Here is a 27990-nt window from a genome sequence, read left to right as displayed (position 1 = left end):
CACTTTATCAGAGAAAAATCAGAGTTGTAGAAATAACGGGGAAACTCAAGACAGCCATGACATTATGTTCTTTACAAGTGTATGTAAACTTTTGACCACAACTGTATCTATCTATTCATCCATCCATCTATCCATCCAACCATCCATCTCTGTCATCCGTCAGTCCACCCATCCATCGATCCGTCTATCCATCTATCCTTCATCTATCTATCTCTGTCCATCCGTCCATCAATCCACTCATCCATCTATCCACCCATCCGACTATCTATCCATCCATCTTTTTCCTCAACTTTTCTCCCACATGTTTTACTGACAAGAACCGCCTCAGCTGAAGCTCTTGATTGCCATCTACTGATACGTTGCCACTGTTACACCTGATACACTTCTCACAGCAGAGCGAGCCACTGTGTCGCTGCATTGACAGAGACCAAAGAGATGATTTTCAGTGATGTACAAAGTTTTATTATTGAAGAAGAATACGGTGCAGTTGCATGATGGTGTTGAACTAAGAGCTACTGAATTGTGGAAAAACCCTACAGGTCCTTTCTTTGGGTTGTAAAAAAAACATGCCAGCAGGTTTGTTTCTTCTTTTCTGAAAAGAATAAATGAATGGATTGTGTATCTTGTGTGAAACAGTCTCTACTAAATGATGTTTTCAGTGCAAATGTTAAAATGTTTAAGAATGTCCAATTTGCTACAACTCGGGTTAGTTTTAAGGTAACAAGAACTGTTCATGCTTCAGATGTTCCAATCCCATGCTTTTAACATTATCAGTGGCTAAAACTGTAACAGAACAACCGCTCTCAAGCCACAGAGCCTCCTGTATAACACTTGAAAATGCACTTGCACTACTTTTATGAAATGTTCAGAATGTATTAACTTACAAAATAATGGATATCGGTGTGAAAAATAAGGCCATGTTGATGTTGGTTCTCGATTGCCTTGCTTGCTTTTTATTGCGTTTTCCTCATTTAGCGCAGGACTGACACAGCAGCAGAGAGTCTAAACTGACCTATGCATCACAGGCTCAATACCTTCATGTCTGAGTAACAAGTGTCTCATATGATTTACTCAGTCCAACTGCTAAGTGTTGTGTAATAACAATACAAAATATATGAGTTAATGTGCATTTTAGTTTCCATATGTGGCATTAAACATCTGCCTTTGTATTTAATGTGGACGTAATTTGTGGACATATTTGCCTGAAATGTATTTTTTAATTAGCAAGCTTGGGCTGCATTTACATGATTGGAACTCAATTAAAGCCCCGCAAAAAAAAAAAGCAAACATATTTTAGCTTGAAACTGGTCATGCACGCACATTTTCATGTCTTGTTCACCTCTCGGTTTGTTTGTGTAGAAGTGAGACACTCGTGGAATTTTGTCTGCTGACTTTTCTTCTGGTTTTGTAGCCAGCTTAAACACGGTCCTTAAATCAACCATTTAACATGCCATGCAGCAGGTTCACTGGTTTCTCAACGGGGAAGTATCTGCAATAGTTTGAGGGGAGTTCTTCTGCAGTACTTAGTGAACACCGGGCTGAATTAACGATTCTAAAAAGCAAGCACATTTCTTTTCTTTTTTTTCTCTGCAAGAATCTAATGGATTATCATAGCTAAGGTTTTGGCATCGAAACACCTCAAGTCATTCAAAGGTATAGAAGTTATATCAAGACACTATGCTAACCGTGTGGTGAGACTGAAACGTTCTTGCGTCACTAACTTCCACTATGTTGTCAAAGTGGTCAGTGTAACAGAAGAAGTGCTGAAATGCACTCACTATTCATAAAAGAAGGTGATTTTCTCTCTTATGTTTCATTCAAATCCCTGTCACGTACAAGTTCAGTGCAAAATGAAAAAGTTTCCTCACTCACACATCTGTTCTCTCGCGTACCTTTCATCACTAATAAATAAACATAAATGTCCCCAAGTAAGAACGAAGTGTCCCTAAACAGCTATTTTTCTATTAACCATGATCTTGATGGATACAATGCAACTGTAATTAAGCATTGCATGTAAAGTGTTGGATCACAAACAAAACAAAACAAAAAATGAAAGAAAAAGAAATAAAATGCTAATCGTAACCATTTGCTTAACCTAAAATAGCCTGTAATAGCATCGTCAGCAGCAACAGTCAGTCAGCTGGCTCCTGATAGGTCTCCCGATGGCCTACTTTAGTCCAGGCCACGCCCTGTCTCCACATGACACCTCTCCGGTGAAGGACAGAGGCGAGGGAGCGTAGAGGTCAGAGTCTGTGTCTGATTCCCCCTCTGCTATGAAGGGTCTGATCCTGGCACAGAGTGAAGGTCCGGCTGCAGCTTCAGTCCCCGCTCCGGCTCCTGAGCCTGTGAAAAAAGAGGGCCCAAAGAAGTCCTCCTTGGCCTGGGAGATGCTGAAGCCGCTGAAGGAGCGCTCCAGCTCCTCGTGGTCGACGGACGGGATGGACAGGGACGTGTCGCTCTCCACGGCGGCCGTGTCCTTTTGACGCCTCCGGTGGCGCCTCCTGCTTCGGGAGCCGCTCTCTCTGCCGCTGCCGCCAGGGCCGGAGGAGGATCGGTCGTGGACAGGCGGAGGCGGGAGGCGGAACAGGGAGGGCGAATGATCGCTGCTGCCACCGACCGGCGAGGGGGTGTTGGCCACGCTGCTGTTCCAGGCGGGCTGGCTGAGGGGGTGCTGTAGCTGGTGCTGCCAGGAGGTAGAGGGGCGGCTGTGGCTGCCAGAGGGGGAGCCCACCGATCTGGCCACGCAGACACCCAACAAAGGATCTTTCTTTTCCAAAGACCCATCCGAGCACGGAACAGCTGCCGCCGAGCACGTCTGCAACTCCTTCTCCTGCTTCACCTCCTCCTCGCCCTCCTTCTCCTGCTTGCTCTCCTCCGGGCTGTGGTAAGGCGGGGCTGGATACGGCTCCTTGGAGTTGAAAAAGGCATCGGTTTCCGAACGAGTGATGCCCATGCGCTGCACGTACACGTTGACCAGGAAATCCAGTTTCCTGTCCATGCAGATCACCTACAGGGAGAAAGAAAAACACACACACACACACAATGTAGAAAAGGTGTTCCCAACACGCGAACCCACCCATGCGACGTTAACACACCCGGAGGAAACATTCATACCTGCTTTTCCACTTTGACCAGACGTCCCATCATGCTCTGGTCATCTCCAGCTTCTCCCTCAGCTTTAGGACCTTTACCAACTATCTGGTCAACTCTAGCATTTAGACAAAAGTAATATCTTAGATTAAAAACAAACACTCCGTTCTGCCACATGGGTTTCGACTTAAGAAGTTCATGATGCCAAAATGATAGTGAACTACCGTTTCATAAAAATGAGGTAAAGAAAGCGTTCATGTGGACGATACTCATCGAGCTACAAGTATGTTTGGAATGAATGAATGGCGGCCTACGTTTCCTGAGAAAGCATGGATTTCAGGTTGACGGTGTGGATGCATGCATGATGAGATCAGGCGGTCTTTAATGAGGCAAAGAGTGAGTAGAGGGGGGACATGTTGTCTAGGGGGCCAAAATGCATCACTTGGCATGCATTTGTTGTGCTTCATGCTTCATTTCCATTGCATCCTGCTGGGGGAGCTCTCCTTCTGTCTCTCCAATGTGAGAGCAAGCGTCTAGCACTGGCGAACCCCTGTTGAGTCGGGGCCACGTGACACGGCTCATCGACGTCCTGTAAGAAAATCGGCAGGACGTCTCGCTTGTTTTCTGCCTTTTTTCTTGACAGCAGCTGATATATAACGTGACATGAGAGCTAAAGAGGCTGCACAACATCCTCCGAATGTCGCACGTGAAGCTGTTCATCCAACTCTTGTCTTGATTATACTTGATAAAAAATGCCAAACTTTATCTTCGCATGCGTCATCTGGCTAAATGAGACAGGTCCAGTGGCTTGAACTCAAAAGGGGTTCTGTCGATCAAAATAATAAGGTAGCATGTAACTGCTTCAATATCTGGGCTGTGGTGTAAAGAGCATAATGCTGGTAAAATGGTCATTCTAGGGGTGCAGTCTATTAACCTAACCTAGGGCCTTCAGTGGACTTCTTATGGCGAGGTGTTGATGGGGGAGGGGGCCCCACAATCATATCTATCCTGGCAAGGCACACAGAGACGATATGAGCGCAATGAAAAATGAAGCAACGTCGGGAATCACATCAGCTACGGAGAACACGTGTCAATATATTCCACACACACAAGACATACGGTGAGTCTGACTTGCTTCGTTGGATGAGGAGTGCAACTGTTGGAATATATTCATTCTACAGGTTAGACCTTTAGAGGGATCAAAATGTGAGGCGCTAACTCGCCGGAGGTAAAACAATATGATTATACATCAATGTTGGATCTAAAATGAGTTTGTGACAAAAGGAGTGAATCGTAGTTTGATAAAGAAATGTTACACACACAACAACTGGGATCTGAATACAACACATGTCGCGGGACAAAATGGAACGGGCGAATCAATGACTTGTGTGTCACGACATGTTTGTATCCAGCGAAACCACAAACACTGAGTTACTGAATCACATCTCTACTGTTACACTGAGCTCAAACTGATTATCGAACCAAAACAAATAAACTGAAAATGCGTCCTCCGTATCCAACCTGACATTTAGACTCACGGTGAAAGTGACGGTTGATCACTCCGAGACGACCTGGAAATGAGCGTGGGTCAGATTTAAACGGCAATGCACTGTACAGTGAACGTTCACTTGCCTGGACTGCAGGTTCTTGATGCGAGACAGCATGTCCAGGTGACCTGCCGAGTACTGCTCGATCACATCCATCACATCGTAAGGCCGCAAGCTCTCTTTGAACCTCCGCTTTGACACCAGAAACTTCATGACGCTGAGGGAGGACACATCCTTTTTTAAGCACGAGTGGGCCTTTTCCCACAATGGACATTTAATGACAGTTAATGACATTAATGACGAAGTGTCCCAATAAGACATGACCATGCACAGTACCACAACTCTCAAACTGAAGCAGCTAAATGGAATTCATTCTCTGACATGTCAAAATATCTTTCGTTAAAAAGGCCTTTCATAACAATTTGAAACAGTTGATGTGGAAAACTGTTCTTTCTTTTGGGATAACTCGTTAGAACTTGGGAGTTACTTTCATAGTTTGACAAAATAATCTCAACCTATAAGGCCCAGAGCTTTTTCCAGAGCTTTCCACCACATCTCACGGTCTTCATCAGCAGACTGCTCACTTGTCATCACATGACCTTTTTGTCGGGCGATAAAAGTTGATATACCAGCAACTCCACAGCAACTGAGCAAACTCCACCCACTAAGAATGTTAGACATGATTGAGTGTTCAGGAAAAAACAAGTAAGTGGACCTTGAGTTGAAATTATTTTGCCGAATTACTGTGTCAAAGGTCAAGCATGAACCGTCACGTTCGGAACTAGACAAAGTAATTTGTGAGATCTGGAGACGCTGCAACAAAGTCCAACTTCATTTGGAGGGAAAACCAAAAATGAGAGCTCCCAAATGCTTCAAGGTCAAAGACAACAAACCAATCATCATTTTCTCTTCCGGATAAGTTTAGTTGACCTGGACATTAGTTATAAAGCTGTCTGATTTATTGCCCCATCAGACTTCTTTTGAGCGATGTCACCACGTTGCCAGATCTCACCAATAAACTTAAGCACAATGTTATTATTACGGATGAATGATGGCCGAAACAAGAAGAGCAAAGTTATCCTTAAACACCATCACAACTGATAAAGTCTGCACCATTGATGATTAGTCATGGACACAAAACATAATTGTCAAAGTAAACATTGGGTAATAAAGCGAATCCTTACCAGATTGCCCTGATTGTCACCCTCAGGCCTGGTGGTAAATCTTGAGTGAGAAACTCACAGTGGCAGCTCTTGTCATCGCCAATTTCCTCTCCGGGGAGGCTCGCCTCTACAGAGCAAAGACAAGAGCGCTCTTAAAGCATATTTAATCTGCTTCCACACGCCCAGCGTCCACAGCAGAAGCAAGACAGGGGCTGTTGCTTTTAGCTTTAAAGAGTTGCACAATTCAATTACCAAGTTGGTTTCAAGCCAGTTAGGTTGAGAGTGTGGTGAGCAGGCAACGGAGAAAAAAAAAAATAGAACTTGGTGCAGAATTGAAGGATAGTGCTGATGGGATAAAGCTTCGCTAAACCCTTTAATGACAAGTACTCTCTTCCCACCACCAATTACAGTCTAGATTAGCGTCGTAATCTATGGATTTTGAAAGATATTGCATACAGGCAAAGGAGTCAAGGCCTAATCGCGGTCTAACAGAAATTGGAAGAGGTTCTGGTAGGGAAAGTGAGAGGTCTCTTCATGCAACATAGAGCGGGGCTTTTGGACATTTTGTGTCTGGGTCAATTTTTGGATTATCTTGGCACCACTTGACTTGAACCCACAATCGACTCGGCCTGACACTAACGTAGATAAATACGATAATCACCTTTATTGAGAATGCTAATATTAATACATGCTTGTTCTCAGCTAGTATCATGCTTCGGTCTTCAGTCATCGTTGAGTAGGAAAACTCATAAGAAGGAAATAGAAATAAAAAAAGGGTTCATGTCAAGTGAACAAATCCCAGCAGATTTCAACATGCAGGTTTCTCAGACCGGTGTAGCTGACTTTTCTTTTGAGTATTTCCCCCATAAAAGCCAACCAACACAATATCCCAATGTCTTACTTATTAAACCTTCAATTGCTGCAAAGAGAGGGAGAGAGAGAGAGGAGAGACATGGGGAAAGATTTGTTATGGAGTGTAACAGGATGACAATGGCAGACAAATCGATTCCAAACATGGAACAAGTGGAAGACACGGAATGATTCCTGTTTCATGTTTGAAAAGGCTGGTCTCTCTGCTCTTACATTTACACGTACCAAACTGCGTATATTATAAAGTGTATGTAACTTAAGTGGTAGAATATACAGCTAGGCATCACAGAGTGCATCACAGTCTAAAGTGAAGACATGTCATGGTGACTCGTCTGACCTAGAGAACTCTTCAGCCCAAAGTCTTCGTCCTGCATTTCAATCGGCACTTTAACGTGCCATGAAGCGGAGGAAGAGAAAACGACCAATGAGACAACAGAGAAGTCTGTTTGTTGACGGCGACCCAGTGGCCTGGATGACATGTGGATGCGGTTGGGCTGTCGAGCAACAGGTAATGGCTGGACACCAACATTTGGACCCGGGACAATGTTGAAACGTTGGTTTTAGCGTGTCTTCCTCGTATGTTTGAATGCATGTGGAAGGAATCACAGTATGTAGCAACAGTCTGCACAATGAGATAAGATAGGCTTAATTGTAAATCAATTAAGTGCAACAACTCCTCCTTCTAAAAACACACAGCTGGAGAGATCTATCTATCTGTTTCAGGAAGACAGCGATGAAGCGTATTCCCCCAGAAAATGCAGAGCTATTCCTTTAAACAGCTGCAAACTGTTTAAAGTGTTTCGTGAAGGTTTGAATGCTGTTTCAGAGACTTTCCACCTCAACGTGAATGCAATTATACAGCAAATAGATCATTTATTCTACTGCGAACGATTGGCAAATTGCTGTTCCTAAAACAGGGGTAGTTATAGCGGTACCGTCCCTTTAACACTCATTCTGCTGCACCGTGTGGAGCTCCCTCACCCTCGGAGTTTTGCCGCGAGGCGCTGCCCCTGGACCTGAAGGAGTGCTTCGGCCCTCGGTTCTTCTCGGTGAAGCTCCAGCTCTTGGCGACTTTGCCGGGACTCGCCTCGGCCCCGTCCTCTGGCCCCGGAGACTGGGACTTCCCCTTGGCCATGGGAGCCTTGGAGGGACTGGGGAACACCTTGTCCTTCAGGCTGGCCTTCCGGCTTGAGCAGGGAAATGTAAACAATTTAGTTTTTTGTTTTTTTTAACAGCATTATTAAATTTAGGCAACTATTTGTAGCTAAATGCTTTCATCCTACTGCTGTGTTGCTCTAAGTGTAATCTTGGGAATTTGTCGAATTCAACACTGATGTGATGGTAAATCTTACCTCAGCAGAAACGCAAAAAGGGCAATGTCCTACAGCAGAAGGAGCCATGGCCACATACCAACATAGTGGAAAATTCGGCGGGTCGGGCAAGCAGCAGGGAGCTACGAGCAAGCATGCAGGGGAAGCAGAGTGACAGCGCACGCCTCAAAAAGGAAGAGACTGTATGCAAAAAAAGTGAACACAAATCATGCAAAATAATTCACCATCGTACTGTGCGCTCCGCCTGATACGCGGGAAACGCATTTAGGCAATATGCACCTTGCCTGCTGAACAGAAGTGCTGATTAGGCAAAAAAGAAAAGAAAAAAAAGGCAGCAAGCAAATCAACAGCATAAAGTCATTACTAAACAGAAACCATAAATCAACTGTGACAGGTCGATAAACAAGGATGTATATCTGTGTTTTTTCAGAGAGAAACCTAAAAGCTGTGGGTGGGTTAGCTCTCTCTCATGTAGACATCATTGAAAGAACTGCACTATATAAAGTCAAGTCAGAATCTATTTTTTCTACTCAGTGAAATATTATTCATCGCCTCATTATACTGCGATTCCTCTACCTTTCCTTGTGTTTAATTAAAGAGGGAGAGGAACAGAGGTAGGACAGGGAGGAGACACACACAGACTTGCAGTGCAAACTATACCTAATAGTTCTCGGACAGCACCCGCAAAGTCTGTCTTTGTGTGCATTTTCATTACTGGAGTGGCGGGCAGTAGAGGAGACACAAAAAGATCAAGTAGCAGTGGATACAGTCAAAAAAAACAGCAGTGTGTGCCATACTGTGATGCAAGTAACACTTTAATTCATTTGCAACCAGTCGCATATCAGAAATGATGTGGAAAGATGTGGAATACCCACTAGTATTTTTTTATGTTTTTAGTTGTTTTTTTTTGTAAATCATTGTTAAAAAACTAAATATGCAAATGGCTTACGAAGTCATGATAAAGTGTTACCACATTGTCAATAATTACACTTGTTTCTTTGGCTCGGAAACAATGTGATCAAAACCCCCCCGAGGTGATGCTGAAAGCTAGAGCGTCAAAGAACAGCTCAGTGGGTGAAGACTTGAGGGAGCGGGAGTGAGGCCAACGTCAGCCGATCTTTGAGCACCATGTTAGCAAATGCAGCGTGACCGTTCTTGAAGGAGTTGCTTAACACACACACGCACGCACACGCACACGCACACACACACACACACACACACACACACACACACACACACACACACACCAGACATTCTGTGCACACACTCCCCCAAGAAGAGTGCCTCAGCAGCAGCTAAGAGCAGATTTGAAGAGAAGCCAACGGGGGAGGTGAAGAGAGATGAGGACCGATCGGATCACAGACCTGGGAGAGGTTTCCGTTTGAGACTCCTTCCTGTGAGGAGAGAGGACACCAGCTGTGACACGGTGCAAGCCGCTCGTGTGTTGCACCGTATGTCATAATCGACATGTTGTCAGGGTCGAGCTGTCAAGATGCTCAATATTGAGTCATGCTGCTGGATGGTAAAAGCAGTGAAATTCAAATAATATATAGGAGGAGACAAAGCAGTGATGTATCCAAAGCTGGCACTTAAGTCAATAGATATGGATGTGTACGTAAATAATAACTTATTTGAACCTGCAATAACTTTTGTTGGCCATTTGGGGGCAGTAGAAACAAGCTGTTAATTAGCCCTGAGATAGTTTGGTCTTCATCAAATTGAATCGGGTCTTCAACTTGCTAAATGCTCCACTCTGTTCACCAGTGTCATGGTCACTATAGTTGTTGTTATTACCTCTTCTCATATTGATTAGTGTAGCTTTAATATGGATTTTAAAGTATTTTTATTTTTTCAAATCTGTTTTTTCTATTCCGAGATTATTACTTCAGCAATACTATTCATTATCCCCATTACCAGCATCCCAAACTCATCATCATCATCATCATCATCATCATCATCATCATCAGTTTTGTCTCTGTCATGTTTGTACCTGAATGACTTGCCCTTCAGATTCCTCAGCAGGTCCAGCTGATTCAGAGGCGGAATAAGTCTGGGAAAAGACAAAGAGCATTTCTGTTGAGTCACTTTCACTAAGTCAGTGTTGGAAGGTTAAAGCTCTCCGGCGGGCACTTGAAGGCTAATTCCATTTAGTTTGGCAGTCATCTATTCTGCTAGTCGCCACCTTTTCACCTCTAATTACTAGTGGAATGAAACCAAACGTGAAGCCATTTCCAGACAGAGAAGACAAGCAGCGACCCTCTAGTTTTGGCGGCGGTAAAGTCAAGCACGGCAGCTTATTTGCTGATTCAAACAGTCGGACTGATGAATATGGTTGATTTTACAAAGTAGCCGCTGGCAATTTGTCTTTTGAGCAGCATTTCAAAGAGGCGCCGGTGGTGCCAGTACACCAGCCTCATCCACTGTAAAATGACCTTTGTGAAAGCAGAAAGTGAAAAGCAACACCAGTGTGTGATCTGATTCAACAGGGGAGTTTGCAATGAATAAGACGAGGATCCACTCAGCTTTCCAGTTCTAAGAGCGATGGCAGAATGCGATATGGGAAAACAGTTGCATTTTTCAAATAGTTAAATAATGCACAGCACTATTCGGACAGTTCCATCACGTACCTGTACATCGGGACAGCTACAGTCTGCTCGTAGAAATCCCAAGTGTACAGCAGATCTGTGCGAGACAGGTTGGTAGCATAAAACCTCCATGAAGCCTGGGCGGAGGAATACAACAAAACATGTTTTACTTTTTGTCTAGAGCACAAAACAGAGATGTTTTGGTAGTTTCATAAATCTGGAAAATATACCTGGATGAGGCCTGCTGCAGGGTTACGCCTCTTCTCAAAATGCTTCTGCCTGTGTTGCTCTTGGACTTTGAGGGCAAAGCCAGAACCCAGGATGCCCTGTGCAGATTCAGTGTGACACATGAAGTGATTAGTTACCTGTATTGACCTCTGCCGGCCAGGAGTTGGGATTGCAACTCTTGTAGAACCCCTCCAGAGCAGAGCTCAGTGAGCAGATCCAACGAAGAGATCTACATAATATCACTGATTTTCACACGTCTGCAAAGCCTCAGGGTAATAGAAATGTGAGGAGCAAATGCTGGCAAAAGTAGCAAAAACTCTTTCCTGTTGACAGAGCGCTGATACAGCAATCCACTTTTTTTTAATGTGTGTGTGTGTGATTGACTGAACAGGTCTTAGCTGCTCACTCAAAGCATACTGCTGAGTCTGATGTCTTCAAAAATTCAAATGAGGGGGGGGTGGAATGAGCAGTTTTTGTGGATTCAGAGGAAGCTTTTAGCTTATTTCTACAGAACCACAGAGGAGAAATAAAATGTAACACACTGGCTCACTTAGAGTGCTTTCTTTTTCTGAGTGACCAGAGTGGAATCGTAAAAGACTGAAAAGTTATTAGGTGGCTTGGATGCACATTATCATATTAAGTGCTGCAGATCTATTTCCAATATATCACAGCAGACATATCACAGCAAGAAGAACAAAGATGTAATTGATAACATAAACACTCCGTTTAGGTGCTCCAGACCCGTGGTCCTATTATGCTGGTTCACTGAGACAGGAATTAGGAACTACACCACGCATGAACGTAATAACTTAATTTTCCTTCTTCACTGCTTATTGTTACAAATAATAACATATGCCTTACATTTTAAAGCAGCATTCATGGTTTAGTTTTTGGGGGGCTGTGCAGCAAGCTGTGGACACAAAGCTAACGAAAAGTTAACTATTCACAACCATTTGACGACACGAATACACTTCCCTACACAGCAGTTCCACTTCACTTCACTTCACAACCCACCCATTGCATTACATAACACACCCAGTACAAGACCTATCCACTACACGACACAACTACACTACACACCAACTACACTACACTACACACCAACTACACTACACTACACACCAACTACACTACACTACACACCAACTACACTACACTACACACCTACTACACTACACTACACACCAACTACACTACACTACACACCAACTACACTACACTACACACCAACTACACTACACTACACACCAACTACACTACACTACACACCTACTACACTACACTACACACCAACTACACTACACTACACACCTACTACACTACACTACACACCTACTACACTACACACCAACTACACTACACTACACACCAACTACACTACACTACACACCAACTACACTACACTACACACCAACTACACTACACTACACACCTACTACACTACACTACACATCTACTACACTACACACCAACTACACTACACTACACACCAACTACACTACACTACACACCAACTACACTACACTACACACCAACTACACTACACTACACATCTACTACACTACACACCAACTACACTACACGACACACCTACTACACTACACATCTACTACACTACACACCAACTACATTACACTACACACCAACTACATTACACTACACACCAACTACACACCAACTACACTACACTACACACCAGCTACACTACACTACACACCTACTACACTACACGACACACCAACTACACTACACACCAACTACACCACATGACACACCAACTACACTACACACCTACTACATGACACACCTACTACACTACACTACACTACACACCAACTACACTACACGACAGACCTATGACACTACACTACACATCTACTACACTACACTACACACCAACTACACTACACAACACACCAACTACACTACACTACACACCTACTACACTACACTACACACCTACTACACTACACACCAACTACACTACACTACACACCAACTACACTACACGACACACCTACTACACTACAAGACACAGCTACACAACACACCAACTACACTACACGACACATCTAATACACTACATGACACACCTACTACACTACATGACACACCTACTACACTACACACCAACTACACTACAAGACACAGCTACACAACACACCTACTATACTACACTACACACCAACTACACTACACGACACACCTACTACACTACACTACACATGTATTACACTCCACGGCTACTACACTACACGTCTAATACACTACACGTCTATTACACTACACTACACGTCTACCACACTACACGTCTATTACACTACACGTCTATTACACTACACTACACGTCTACCACACTACACGTCTATTACACTACACTACACGTCTACCACACAACACGTCTATTACACTACACGTCCACTAAACACCTACTACACGTCCACTACACTTCTACTACACTACACAACACGTCTATTACACTACACGTCCACTACACTACACTACACTACACACCTACTACACAACACTACACACCAACTACACTACACTACACACCAACTACACTACACTACACACCAACTACTCTACACGACACACCTACTACACTACACTACACACCTACTACACTACACGACACACCTACTACACTACAGGACACAGCAACACAACACACCAACTACACTACACTACATGACACACCAACTACACTACATGACACACCTACTACACTACATGACACACCTACTACACTACATGACACACCTACTACACTACACACCAACTACACTACAAGACACAGCTACATAACACACCTACTATACTACACTACACACCAACTATACTACACGACACACCTACTACACTACACTACACATGTATTACACTCCACGGCTACTACACTACACGTTTACCACACTACACGTCTATTACACTACACTACACGTCTACCACACTACACGTCTATTACACTACACGTCCACTACACTTCTACTACACTACACAACACGTCTATTACACTACACGTCCACTACACTACACTACACTACACTACACACCTACTACATTACACAACACGTCTATTACACTACACGTCCACTACACTACACTACACCTACTACACTACACACCTACTACACTACACTACACTACACTACACACTTACTACACTACATGGCACAACTACACAACAGCATTCGTGGTTTTGTTTTTTGGGGGCTGCCACTTGTGCACTGTGCAGCAAGCTGTGGACACAGCACTGACATATTATCTTGAAGTTGATATTGTGCTAACGAAAAGTTGCCTATATACACCTGGAGAAGGATGCACACAACCACTTGACTACACAAATACACTTCCCTACACAGCCCACCCATTGCATTACATAACACACCCAGTACAAGACCTATCCATCCACTACATGACACAACTACACAGCACACCCACGACACACCTACTACACGACACAACACACCCATTACACTACACAACACACCCACTTTGCCATACATTACACCCACTTTACTACACTACACATATTCATTCTGGTGGGTCTTTCATGGAGAAAATGTATTGAATTAATGTGATAGGACTGGACACACTCTTTCTGGTGGAGTGCCGTAAGACCACATCAATGGTTAATAGAGACTAAATGAACACAAACAAGGCACAATCAGCATTATAAGCTTACTTATCATGCCAACAAAACGGGATTCAAAGTACCGTTGACGACCCCTTGTACTTACAGCGGGAAGAGCAAAGAAGGCCACCCCGATCATGCTGAATGTTGCTGCCAGCAACCGTCCATTCCAGGTCTTGGGAACCTTATCACCATAACCAATGGTGGTGAGAGTGATCTGTTGAGATAAAGTCACTACTGAAATCAGTAACATAACATCACAGAATGTTTTCTCTTTAACTATAATGTGGATACTGTAGTCTTTTGTCTTAATTTCGGGTAAATCTTACCAGTCCCCACCAAAGAGCATCAGCATAGGTCTCAAACTCTTTATTTGACTCCTTTTCAACCGAGTACACCAGGAATGAAGCCAAGATGAGACACAGAAAGCCTATGTACCACGCCGTGATGAGTTCCTACAGGGAAAATCAATACAATGAGCATCAGGGAATCCAAAGTAATAAAGTGTCACCTAGGATGCCTTGCAAAATGGTGATATAACCCCTTTAAATTGGTTTTAAAAAGAAATGGCCTTTCTGTAATAATATTGGACATGATTATGTGAGTCGCATGCCCTCTGTGGCAAACCAAGTACGTCTTTATTTCCCTCAACACATGCTGCTCACCCGACCTCTCTCCCTCTCTCCCTCTCACCATATCACACACAAAACACACACACACACACACACACACACACACACACACACACACACACACACACACGCACACACACCTTCCACAGCTTATTAGTGCATGCAAATAATTCTATTTCAAAGCTCATTAAAATGAAACTGCAAATAAATGTCTGCATGACAGAGTAACTTCGAAGAGATACTGGAAACAGTTTGTCACTGAAGTAGCACAGTGGACAATAAAGCACTTTTAGTTTTAAACCCATGTGTCTTCACATGGCAGGCCATCCTTCTTTTGTTTGCCACCCAAGGACATCTTTTCCACTGGGGGGGAGGGGGTGGGGACATGTCCCCCTCACTTTACAAAGTCCTGTGTTTGCCTCTCAGCATACACGCTGCAATAGCTTATTAAGATTGCTGAGGTTGTACACAATCTGAAAGGAAGACTACAGACATTACTCTGCATGTTTTCTGGGTAAAAAAATGGTTAATTATTCTCCTAACACGATGCTGGAAGTGGACATAAATCAAAGAGAAGACAGTAAAGGATATACTCTTCATAGTAAAGACTGTAGGTACAACATCATTCATCATATTAGGTCTTTTTGTTATGCTACCATTATTATGTAAAGCATGATAGCTCAAATTTTATTTTTACATTTTTTAAACCTGCACCGGCTAAACTTTCAGTGTAGTTAATTTAGCTGCAGTGCACATCAGCTATGGCTACTAAAACCAACTCTCTGATCAAAAGATGTTTCAGGGAAGGAGCGCTCAACTCCTCCTGAACTGCTTCACACAAACATAACGCAAATGATGTCACCTTGCTGTGGGCATACACTACAGATCCAAGCAACTTCCAGGTGCCTCCGCGGCGATCCATGCGCAGCATGCGCAGGATCTGCAGGAATCTCAGACTCCTGATGGCCGAGGTGGCAAAAACATTGCCCTTGGATCCAGCTGCCAGCACAGACACTGAGGCGATCAGCACCATGATGTCTGGAGAGAGGAAGAGAGCAAAACACAATCATAGAGCTCCACACATGCTGGCAAAGCCAGACATGGTTGATCAAATCAGACTGAATTAATTACACTTTACTGAGGACAAAAGCTGTTCCAAATTCAAATTTCAATTGAGTTTCCCGTGGCTACAAACTTCTTTTCACTTTATCTTTAGCATAACCTCAACGCAACGCTGAAAATCACAAGACAGCATGACGAAGATGGTTGTCACATCCTCAAACCCTCCAGGATTTGATTAAGGAAAAGCACAGTGTTATGTTCTTTAGAGAGAGCAAGGCGAGAGAAATGACTCAAGCTCCCACCCTGTTTTTCTCACCTATGACACAAAAAGGCTTTGTGGCGAATTTTAGCCTCCCTCTCCATCCTCTGTACCGACAGCAGCAGCCAGCGGCCCATATCCTCACAATGTACTCCACCCCAAACACCACGATGGTCACAATTTCCTGTGGGACAAAGCCGAAAACAGTGGAGTTAACACTGTGACGTGACCGTATATGTGCAGTGTCGGTTTACATTAAATGCAATTTCACCTACCAGGATGTACAAGGCACTCTCTGAGCTATTTTTGAACTCTCTGATGGTGGCAAACACTGAAAGTATGAGGCAGGAGAAGACCAGGAGGAAGCTGGAAGAGATAGGAGAACAGAAACAGTTTTGGTTCGTTATTTATTTGTATTCCAAGGTATGTCACTGCTCCATTTGTCTGATCCTGTTTTAGATACGCGAAGCTCAACAGTGAAGCAGACGGGAGAAGCGTATGGATACAACAGCTGTGAAATTGCCACGCTCTGTCAGGTATAAGCCACACGCATTCGGTGTGTGAAGCAGTTCAGCAAACGCCACCAAACTTAAGCCTTAATATTCTATGAATGGGACAATCCCTTCAAAACACTCTAATAACTGAACAGCATTATGTCTTTCAGAAACAATGCTCCAGTCCATCTGGATAAACGACAGACCTCCGTCAACAGCTATCATTGGGACTATTTCTTTGGTTTAAAAAAGAAGTAGTGGTAAAACTATCTGCATCGCTAGAAGCCATCAGAGCTGAACGCCCCTTTACGGTATTTCGACATTGGATTTAATATCCAGATGTTGTGATGACATGCGGTAATATACCATGAAGACCGATTGCCATCTGCTCATCAATTTCTAGCTTAAGAGGGTACGGTTGGGGACTGAATGAATAATTGGGAGCCGCAGAATCTGGGCAGCGCCTCCATTGGTGAAACTAAGCCAAACTGCAGAAACAGCTGCAGCTCAGTTGGATGAGTAAAAAGAAAAGACATCCTGAAAGAAGAAATGAAGGCAGGGGAGCTCCAAAAAAACCCGGGTAGAAATATGTTCAAAGATCAATAAAATAGTGATTTTTTTTTAAAGATTAAATAGAAAAGGGATGGCGGATGGTTTAAAGTAGACTGATACGATTATGAAGAAAAATCGAATCTGCAGCCAGGCCTCCAGAAGACTGGCTGAGAGCATCAGGCGAGCGCTCTATCGGATGGAACATAACATGTGAACCTGAGGGACTTCCTTCAGAAAAGATCTATAGATGTACTGGAAGGAATCCAAGGGCAGAGCTATAGAGAGCGCCTGGTGAAACCCAATACTGGGACAATGCAGGATGTTAGAAGACGCATTTAACATGAATCATAGTACAGATACTGTCAGCAAGTATCTTCCTGAGCACAAGATGAGGTGTTGCACATTAAAGCTTACTCTGCACTAGAGTGATGTCATTTTGCCCATTTATAGTATTAGACGAGCGAGAGTGGGTTGATGGATGAGATCATCACGTTCATTTAATTAAGGCCAGGGTTGGTAAGCTTCTTCAAAAACAAGTTATATTTTTCCTGAGATTCTCTTTAAATTCCGACAGCAATCAATAAATCAAATCAAATAAATCAGATGAAATCATTCGTAGAGATCATTTCAGGGGGGAGGGGCTTTGTAGAGAGGCCTGAAGGGACGTGTTGCAGACTTGCCGACTTTCTCGCTAACTTTAGCAACTTTAGCTAGTGCTGCTAGCTGCTTTCAACGGAAAAGATTTGGCGACACTGGGCCGGCTTTTGGGGCTGAAATGATAGGCGTTTATCTGGAGTTAGCTAAATGCTCCACCAACTTCACAGCCAGGCGCTAACTTTTACTGTCTGCTGTTTGGTGCCGGACAGGTTAGCACACAGCTGCCCTGCTGCAGCCTGAGACAAAGCTGATGAGATGAAGGAAGTGAAAGCACCGTGGAGCTGAGGGGAACTGCAGAGTTGGACGACAAGTCTCTGTGGGTTCGTCAATCCCAGTTACACCTTTGCATTACGCTTCGTCATTTCATCCATTATTAATATAAGACATATTGATTGGTGCAGCTTTCAAAGCGCCATGGCAAAATTCCACCTAGAGGGCCTGGAAAGAGCAAACACCAGCCCTGAATTATACAGTCCAAGAACAATTATTCTCTGAGCCATCTTCCTTGGACTGAATCTGGTATTGGCAGCATGTTCAAAGCAAGGTTTACACTTAGCCCATTTCATCAAATCATTTCAAATCTTAACATGAGTTTTAGCAAGATCCTAATGGTTGACAGTGACACTAGACTGTGATTTAGCTTAAATTAATTGAGCTTGATATGGTCAGCAGACATGTGACACCAGATACATTTCTTTCCTGTCTTAATCTTGGTATAGTTTATTGGGGCCCATTGACTCCCACTGGACCCTGGAGCGTTCAACAGGAAGTCTTCACTTCTTGAGTGTAAATTCCGAAAAAAAAATGCCCTACCCTGATACACAAGTTCATCGAAAGCTTTTACGTTCCTTCATGCTTCATCAAGCCCTCACCCATCCTCCTCATTAAGGGCCCTCATCAATCCTCTGGATTCCCTTGCTGAAAAACATATTTGTAATTTTTTTTTTTTTTTTTTTTTTTTACCAGAACTGCACCTCATTTCCCTTTTCCTGCTGCCGCAGTTTCTGTCATCAAACTCTTGGCAGCAGCCGCTGGCCGTCAGCCAATCAGAGTGAAGCGACGGGGATCAATGGAATGTGTGGCAAGTCAACGGACGAGCTCATCCTTTATGATAGTCTCATCATTCTTCATCAGAAAGACAACAAAAAGCCAAGTGGCCACATTCAGCCACAGCTGCTCCACTTCTCTACAATTTCTAGGTTCGATCCAGAGGTGTGTGTGTGTGTGTGTGTGTGTGTGTGTGTGTGTGTGTGTGTGTGTGTGTGTGTGTGTGAGTGAGAGAGAGTGTGTTTTTGGCATCTCATACATCTCTGGTGGCCACAGCAGTCAGTGCTTGCTTGGTAAAAGGGAGCTCTTCAAAGCTTTTATGACATTCCAGCCTAGGTCTGCAGATGTCGGTTTAGTTTGGTCTGTTGAAAGTCGTCTCTGGTATGTTGGCATTTCAGTCAGTATAGATTTTGTCAGATTAAATTAACAATAATGTATTATTCAGAGCAAGGTTTAGTTTTCTTCCGTCAAGGTCACTCAGTGCTGCAGTCGTTTTGTGACGGGTTGCTCTTGTACCAGTGGTTGTCATACAGCCTATGTGATAAACACAAACTATATTCTGCTTCTCATTAACACCCGTTTGATGAGCAACTGCATTCAGCTCCTTCTGCAAGAGCGACGGTGGAAGTGACGTGTGCACAGTCTTCACATCTTCTCAGTAACAGCCCTTTGACTTGTCACATCAAACTTGTCATTTCACCATCTGGAGACCAACATTGGGGGTTTTTTTTAGTGTTGGGCCCATGTGCTTGGTCTCGCCATGTGCTTTGAAACAAAGGAATCAGGCCTTCCTGTTTGCAGAGCAACCTGGAGCCTGATTGAGTTTGTGATAAGAGCAATGTTCAGATATGCGAAAGCAATAAAACATCAACACTGCAATCTAATTGGCCGAGGGCCCTGTGGTTCAGCCCCTGTTTCTATAAAACAGCCTTGCTCCCCAAACTCCTAGATTTAAACACTAGCTGGATGAATCTACTGGACTGTTTGTTTGTTTTGTTTCTGTTCGCATCCTGGACGAGGAAGCAAACAATTTTCCTGCAGAAGTGAAGAAACGGATTCTTCAAAGAAAGAGAAGGACAACGTCTCTTTCTCCTCAAGTCGATTCATGCCGGTTACGAGCCGAAGAAATTCTCTGCTACGGAGAGAATTTATTGCAAAAACACACGGAGCCGCGCCGTCGGAGGACCGACAGATCAGAACACAAAATCAACTCATAGTAAGACAGAGAGTCTGGGCAGAGTTAGGTTATTGTGTTTATTATCTTGTTTGTGTTGCTTAAGTTACTGTGTCATTTTCATAACGTGGTGTGTATGCTCAACAATGTATGCTCAACAATCGTTGAGATTAACGATCGAGATTGTTAATGGTGTGTAGAAGTTACCGGGTATCTGCTACATTCGTGTTGAGATGTTTCACTGCTGGTGATGAGTTTCTCATCAGGTCAGAGGTCAGAACCGCGGCTGTGCGAATCAGAGACCGTCAGCTGTGTTTCTGTAGATGAGAGAACAATCTTCCGTACTCCATCGCGGCGGGGAGGATCTTATCTTGTTTTTGGAGGATTTATTTAGTTTCGTTTGCTTTCTCTCTTGTTTTACTAACCCACACACACACATACATACAGCGTTAAGCTAATGTAGCTCAGGGTGAGCTAACGACTCAGACACGTGTAGATAGCGATCTCTCTTTTGTCTATCGCCATGTTAGAGTCTCGCGAGGCGGTCACGTGCAACCTCCATTTTGGTAGTTCGGCCTGTTTTCAACGTGGTTCACGTGACGTAGCTACCTTTAGATTACATCATACGTTGTCTGAGCGGTTCTTCCCCCCCCCCACCCCCACACACACACACACACACACACACACACACACACACATCTCCCTCTTCCCACAGTCTGTTGATTCTAGATAGCATGCTCATAAATGTATAGTTGTTGTTAGTTTTAGATATTAGTTGAGATCAGTATTATTGGAACTTAATAAACTCTGTTCTATTTTAAAGAGCAGCTGTCTGTGGTTACTTTGTGCATGTGTATTGTGATGATAGCTGGATATCCGGTCTGTTGCTCGAACTTAAACCTTCACTTTTCACTCTGAATGTGTAATACTACTGTGACTATTGACATTATGAGTCAACACTAATTATGAGACTTAGTTTATAGTTTGGTTATTGGTCCCTGTTCGCAGGGTGGTGCCCCGTTATTATTAATAATCGTTAATAATTCTATTGATGTCAATCATTTTTTTTCCTTATATGCTGATAACTCAAACACGCTCCTTTTCATTCCCAACATTAGCTATACTTGAAACACATCCATTAATAGGACTTCTTGATTGATATCACTTGTAGTCCGCCTGCTGCACAACATCAGTTCTTCTTCACGTTGATAAAGGACTCCTAAAGTAAAGCAGATCTCTTTTATCCCTTAAATACATGTCACCGCAAGAATGAGATGTTGTGGACAAAGAAGCTGGCTCGCTGCAAGTCTAATTGGACATCGGTTTATGCAACTTCCCCGACCCGACCTCGCCAAGCTCATCAGTACCTCCTAATGAGGACACTTACTGACGGAGAGGGGCAGAACCTGGAGCAAACGATTAGCTTCTACAGCTGTGCAGAGTTTATGCCTCTCTCAGGATACACAAAGCAGCTCAAAGTTATGAGAAAGATGGGACAAATATGCATGAGGGCTTGTCAGGACAGCACAAAGAGGACAATTACACAAATTGAACACCAATCAGTCTGAGCTTCAGCACTAAAAGAGGTAAGCTCAGCTTTTTTTGTGAGAACTTTGCAAACATGGAGGCAGTGCAAGAAAGAGGAAGGAGAAGGACAAATAAGGATAACATTGCTTGTGATGTGGTCACACCCCGATGTCAGAACCCATCGGCTATCGGTGTGACGACGGATAAGCGTATCTGCATATGAATGCAGAATCTGTTTATAGAGATTAGTCAGGTCCTAACAGAAGGCAGGATCCAAATCTTCCATAATCCCAGATGTGTTTTGTTTATAATACACCAGTGATTTATTGATGCTTTGAAAGAGTAGTTCAAATGGTGCGTGTATGTATAGTTGCAAACATGCCATCTTGAAAAAGGATTGTGAGGTTTTGATTGCGGAGTTTCATCTTGACAAAGAAATGAGATGTTAAGCTCCAAGGTGCCAAATTCAAATGAACCAATACCGTTATAATTCCAGACTTAATATTTTCAACATTATAGGACCAAAGGTTTTCATTCTACTGACCAAATAACAGAAGAATACACACACACACACACACACACACACACACACACACACACACACACACACACACACAACCATAGAGCAGCGTTGTAGCCACGACCCACGAAACCGAGATCATGTCATTACCAAAAGTGAATCGAGACCAAGTTAAGACCGAGTCAAGACCAGTACTAGCGCGAGTCCCAAACTGCATGACATGCACACCTACAATAAAATGTAGAACATGCAAACCACATGCACTCCTCAAACTGACCTGCTTGATCCAAATTCCCATAAAAACACCCAGAATGAAGATTCCTTTTCATTCAAAATCCAGTAGAAATGCGGCTGACTGCGAGATGAAAGGAGACTTCAGGAAGTGGCCTTGAGACCAAGACCGATCTCGAGTGCTACAACACTGCTATACAGATCTATTTCTACGTAATATCATCTGGATTGTCACGTCTCTCCCCAATAAAAACCCACTCAATAGAGAAAATCTCATTTCACTCTTGGGGTTGACAACCAGCCATGGGCAGTAATACACACACACACACATACATACACACACACACACACACACACACACACACACACACACACACACACACACACACACACACACACACACACACACACACACACACACACACACACACACATCCACTTGTTGCCAGAAAGGTCCAGACGACATCACTGAGAACGTGATCAATCAAGATGAGGGGGCTGTTGTTGGAAGCAGAAAAGCCTGCATTTCTTCCTGAGCTGCAGATAAAGAAACATCGATTTGCCCCCCTCAGCACAGCATTGCCTACCCAGACACACTCATCACGCTAAATTTAGACTGCGACGAACTAGAGGAGAGCAAATAAGGAAGGAGGGCTCTTTCACTGAGCAAATATAGTGCCAATAGTGCCATGTGCTAGCACTGCGGCGTCCACTCTGTGGGCTCCTCAAGGGATGTTTGAGGGTGGCGATGACTTTCTGGAGCACTCGTCTTGATACATGCACTATATAGTGACCCTGCTACCTGCCGTCATCGAGTTCCTTTATGAGGCACAGGGGTACCTTGTGTTGTCATGTTTAGTTAAGATTCAGATAAGCGAAAAGTACCTTAAAAAACTTTGATGGGGGAAAAAAGGAAAGCAAGAGGAGGGATCCCTTTTCCATGCTTAAAGCAAAGCAAGACTTTAAAGGTAAATTTAGAGATTCTATTGATCATTTTTAAACCTGCAATGAATTATTTTTTTGGCAACTTTGGACAGCAGAAATGGACTGTAAACCCAAGACATCCACCATAATACACCTTTTAAAGCATTCAGCAGATATGGAGCAACATTAGCACTGTGTCCATCTGATGATTGTAGGTCCAGGTCATACTCATTTGAGCTCTGGGTTTGGTCTCCTCCAGCCGCTGAGGGAAGCATGCGGCTCTGTAACTGCTACATGCTCCACTACGTTTACCAGCTAGTCGCTCACCATTAAAAACGAGCTGCCTGCTGAATAGCAGCTGTGGCCACAAGTGACATCAACAGGACGGTGATAAACGCAACATGGTGTACCAGTCGACCAAAGAGACTCAGTAATGTGGAACTGATGAAGGAATTGCGGGTTGGCATTATCTCCTTTCCAGTTTATTTCCTGTTGCGGTGTTTGTGAATGACATCAGCTGACAGGAAGTAAGCAGACCTAAGCCGTTGCCTTGATATGCAATTCCTTTGAAACAGTCTATATGATAAAGTAGATAAGAAAGGAAGCATTAAAGCATCTTTGCTGAGCATTTACAGAGTTCAACCAGATCTTATCACGGCTGCCACATAGATGCTTCGGGTGTGAAATGGGATTCAGTACGGACAATCCCACTCAAATCTACGTAGCAGGGTGGTCAGAGTGGGCGCCATTTTTAAATGTACCGTTGCTAATGTGACCGTAAGAAGTGAGGCCTTGCAGTATAACGAGCAGTGGAGTGTTAGCGCCAGAGTAAATGACTGAAATTGAACAAACTGATGCTTCATCCACACACTCTTGTCAGAGCGTAGGAAAGCACATTGCTATCGCTAGCTGACAGCTCGCTAGTTAGCTAGCTTGCTAATTCCACCATGCTTTAATGCTACACTGGTTACAGAAAATGGACGGCTGGTGCTCAGCCGAAACGTTGGTTCTACCGGTCCCTCCGCCTCCCTCCCCGCTACAATTGCCATTTTCTTTTGTACTAGTCAGATGACCGCTGAAAAATGTCCGTTCTACTCCAATTCTATTTCTATGCTTCCGGGTCATTTCATTCAGTTAGGGACTAAAACAAAAAGACTATTCGACGGCAGGACAAGTGAGTCAAATTGAGCGAGGGTGCATTCTCGTGTCAACATCAACAGGGACAACCTTATTAAATGTCTAAATATCCTAACAGCTTTCCGGGGCTTTTCATTAAAAATACCAGTGGGAACACAATTCAGGACTCAGCATGCAAACTCTAAGTCTTCTACTTCCACCTCCCATCAGACACCTCTTCTCTGGAAAAGAAACTACTCGATCTTGGCAGCCAGCATCTGTCTGCTAACTGTCCTCACCTTTTTGTCTTCAGCTGGCCAGCTCAGCAGAATAGTGAATAACTGGAACGTGTCCTCATTCTGTCTCTCTGAATGACTTTAGGAAAGTTTAACAGAACATTCATATTGTTTTCACCGATCGATCGTTTTCTTAACTCTTTATTGGCCCGAGTCTCTTTGCCGTCTCTTACAGTGGTAGTCCCGTGTTCCACTTTGGTGCAGAACTGACACATTCAGTCATCTCACAGCTGCAGAGGCCTTTCAATTTCCTCTGGTGCTTCCTGCAAGAGGACACACAGTGACGAGGCTCCTATTGAAGCCAAATAAGAGAAGATAATCAGAGCCCCGATCTCTGTATCGGTCTCTTGGATGGAACCCGACAGGAGGCCGAGATGTAGCTGGAGACAGGAACCCGACAAATTAAAAGCCTTTTTTGCAAGCTGTCAAATTGTCCCTCCTCACAGAATGTGTGTGAACAAAGACCAGAGACACGCTGCAACTGTTCCAACAGCGGGATGTTGGATGAAGCCTTTGCTGTAAAAGGTTTTTTCACAGCTTTTCCCTTTCACTTCTAATAATACTAAATGCTGCATTGTACAAGTGTTAGATCCAGAGGAATATCATTGACTGTGGATCACTGTGTCTCTCCCCTTTAACTGATGTTGTGGCAGCGACAGAACACAAGGGGGAAGGGAGGCCTTGGTGTCAAACAGCTACTGTACATAGATGGAGAAAGAGACCGACAGGATGCAGCGTGCATTTTAGATGTAGGCGCTCATGTTCCACATATTGATCGTTCACACGTGCACTACAAACGAGGCCGAGGGACAAAACACCTGCCTAACATTTCAGGAGGAAAAATGGCTGCCGTCGGAGTACGAGTACGTTTCACAATCCTCGCTGTCAGCTCAAGGCAGCGGTGTCGTTTTCGGGGGGGGGGGGGGGGTTTGGAGCAGAGATAAGCCGGAGAATGAATGAGGAAGGGAGAGATCTGACGGAAGTCAGCACATGATAGTTTTATAAATCAGCTGGCTGGAAGTAAAAAAGAGTCGGGAGATTAAATGAAGTGTGGTGGCTATGAATAATGTATAGAACAGACAAATGGAATGGAGGCGGATGCTGTTCTGCGAGCTGGATGGCACAGAGTGAACCTTGTATGGAGGGCAGAGTTGTACACTAACTCACAACATGCTTTCCACCGGATTCTGATTCAAGCAGCACACATGCTACGGACCCTGTTCTAACCAGTTTTCTCGGTGTAGTTTGGCTCTAAATGCTGTATTAACCAAGAAAAAACATCACTGCTGCCTGCATGAGATTGTGTGCGTGCGTGCGTGCGTGTGCACGTGTGTGTGTGTGTTCACATTAAAGCACAGGCTTACTTCTGGGCATCCAGCCGTCTCTGGGGAGTCGATATGCTGTGTACAGTGAATTCCTTAATGCCGTGGCGTTTCAGCCTCTCACTAACAAGCATGAGGAGGAAGGATTCAGGCACGGCTGGAGGGCAAATACCAGCAATAGAGAGCGGACATTCGGAGGCTGACAAACAGTATCTTTCACCTACAAGAGGGGGGCACAAAACTGCAAGTAGCGCGTGTTAGAAGATAACGTACTTGTAGTTGGGAGCAGTGCTCAGCTCTTACAAACGGTTAATGTCTTCTGTGGCTCAGGAGAAGCCTTATCAACTCTGAGAAAACTCAAAAATAATGGATGACATTTTTTTTTTTTAACAGAAAATCTGCATTTCAGACGTGGCATTTGAAAGATGCGGGCGATTTAAAGGGATTATGGGAAATGTCGAATCCAAGTGTGGATATCTCGGCCTGTGCTGCACCAATTCTGACCATTCTTTTTCTCTCGTCTCTCATGTTAGTCCCTTCCCAAACTTTATGGAAGTCCATCACTAAATTGCTGCAGTACCCATTTAAAAAAAAAAAGAATCAAGGGATGTTTTTTTTTTTTTTTTCGCAAAAGATTGTAGTTGCTGCTGGGGGGGGCTGACCTCTCACCAGAGGTCACCTCCCTCCATTATTCATGACAGCATTGCTGGAGTCAAAGCGATCATGTTCCAACTCCGAGCTGCTCGCAGGCCGTTTTCTGGCTGTGGCATCCAGAACAGCTCCCTCCCACCGTCCAGAGCCGGCCGGCCGGGCTGCGACGTTAATTAGTGGAAGTATGGTGACGCGGGCGCGGAGCTGTCCACGGGCCGCGGTGCTGAAACCATTGCTGCTGCCGCAACACACGAGAACTCTTCATCGAGGAATCAGACGTGGAGCGTGTCACATGTCGAACACGCGCATCATCGCATGCAGTCTTACGGCTCAATCAGAGCAAACATGACACAAACAGAAGTTTCAAGACGTTAAGAGTTAAAGCAGGAGTTCTGCAGGTGAAGTGACCCCCCCCCCCCCCCCCTCCTTTAATCGGGCTGTAGCAACATGACAACGCTTAACCCTTGATAATGCGCCATCTGAGCATCATCAGCGCAAAACGAGGCACAAAACCCACAAAACTCCACAGCAGCACCCCCCAAAAACAAATAATGACATTCCCAGACCAAAAGGCCACGGTGACAGAATCAACATGCTTGGTCGGAGCCCGGCCGTCACTTACACATAAGCGTGGTAGATGAACGCCCATCCCCGCGGTCTTTCCAGCGCGTTGTAGAGGAAATTCTGCAGTTTCCGATAGCTGGCGTTTTTCTTCGACGGTCTGGGTCTCCCGGCGGAGATGCTGGACCTCGGTCTGCAGAGGATGCCGCTCCGCTTGGTGCTCTCCGCGCCCGCAATGAGCAGCGCCCCATCCCTGCCGGATTCGGGAGCGCCGGGGTCCAGCCCGACAAAGCCGACCCTGTGCTTCTTCTCCTCGGCTTGAGTTGGGTAGACCCCGCCGTTGAGAGACTTCTGCACCATCCTAAAGTCGAGACGACTCTAACGAGGAGTTGTCCGTGTCCTTGCCGCCGCGGGGATGCATCGCCGGTGCTGAGAGGTGGTGCTGGTGTGTGTGTGTGTGTGTGTGTGTGTGTGTGTGTGTGTGTGTGTGTGTGTGTGTGTGTGTGTGTGTGTG

At 44.3% G+C, this 27990-nt stretch overlaps 1 protein-coding gene across 3 annotated transcripts; it reads right to left on the bottom strand.

The window, feature by feature from the left end:
* LOC137889779 (potassium voltage-gated channel subfamily KQT member 2-like) lies at positions 1 to 27983 on the bottom strand. 3 transcript variants are annotated; one of them, XM_068733809.1, is made up of 17 exons: positions 27538 to 27983; positions 16680 to 16770; positions 16462 to 16588; positions 15946 to 16121; positions 14781 to 14906; positions 14558 to 14668; positions 10817 to 10912; positions 10629 to 10723; positions 9992 to 10051; positions 9366 to 9395; positions 8662 to 8715; positions 7652 to 7857; positions 6702 to 6719; positions 5822 to 5927; positions 4723 to 4854; positions 3115 to 3208; positions 1 to 3007 (listed from the first exon to the last, which is right to left on the bottom strand). In XM_068733809.1, exons 1-17 carry the CDS (start codon positions 27834 to 27836, stop codon positions 2168 to 2170), a joined length of 2661 nt encoding a protein of 886 aa, XP_068589910.1. In that variant the 5' UTR covers positions 27837 to 27983; the 3' UTR covers positions 1 to 2167. The 3 variants fall into 3 exon arrangements, 2 of the variants coding, with proteins under 2 accessions (XP_068589910.1, XP_068589909.1); XM_068733808.1 differs by lacking the exons at positions 6702 to 6719; positions 8662 to 8715; XR_011105238.1 differs by lacking the exons at positions 1 to 3007; positions 3115 to 3208; positions 4723 to 4854; positions 5822 to 5927; positions 6702 to 6719 and having other exon boundaries at positions 7813 to 7857; positions 8023 to 8715.
* Positions 27984 to 27990: the final 7 nt, after the last annotated feature.

Source organism: Cebidichthys violaceus, unplaced genomic scaffold (genome assembly GCF_023349555.1).
Source record: "Cebidichthys violaceus isolate CVI_PGR_0920_01 unplaced genomic scaffold, fCebVio1.0.p SCAF_6, whole genome shotgun sequence".
NCBI classification, from domain to species: Eukaryota; Metazoa; Chordata; class Actinopteri; order Perciformes; family Stichaeidae; genus Cebidichthys; species Cebidichthys violaceus.
Note: the sequence above shows the minus strand (reverse complement) of the source record. Positions and strands in the feature narration are given on the sequence as shown.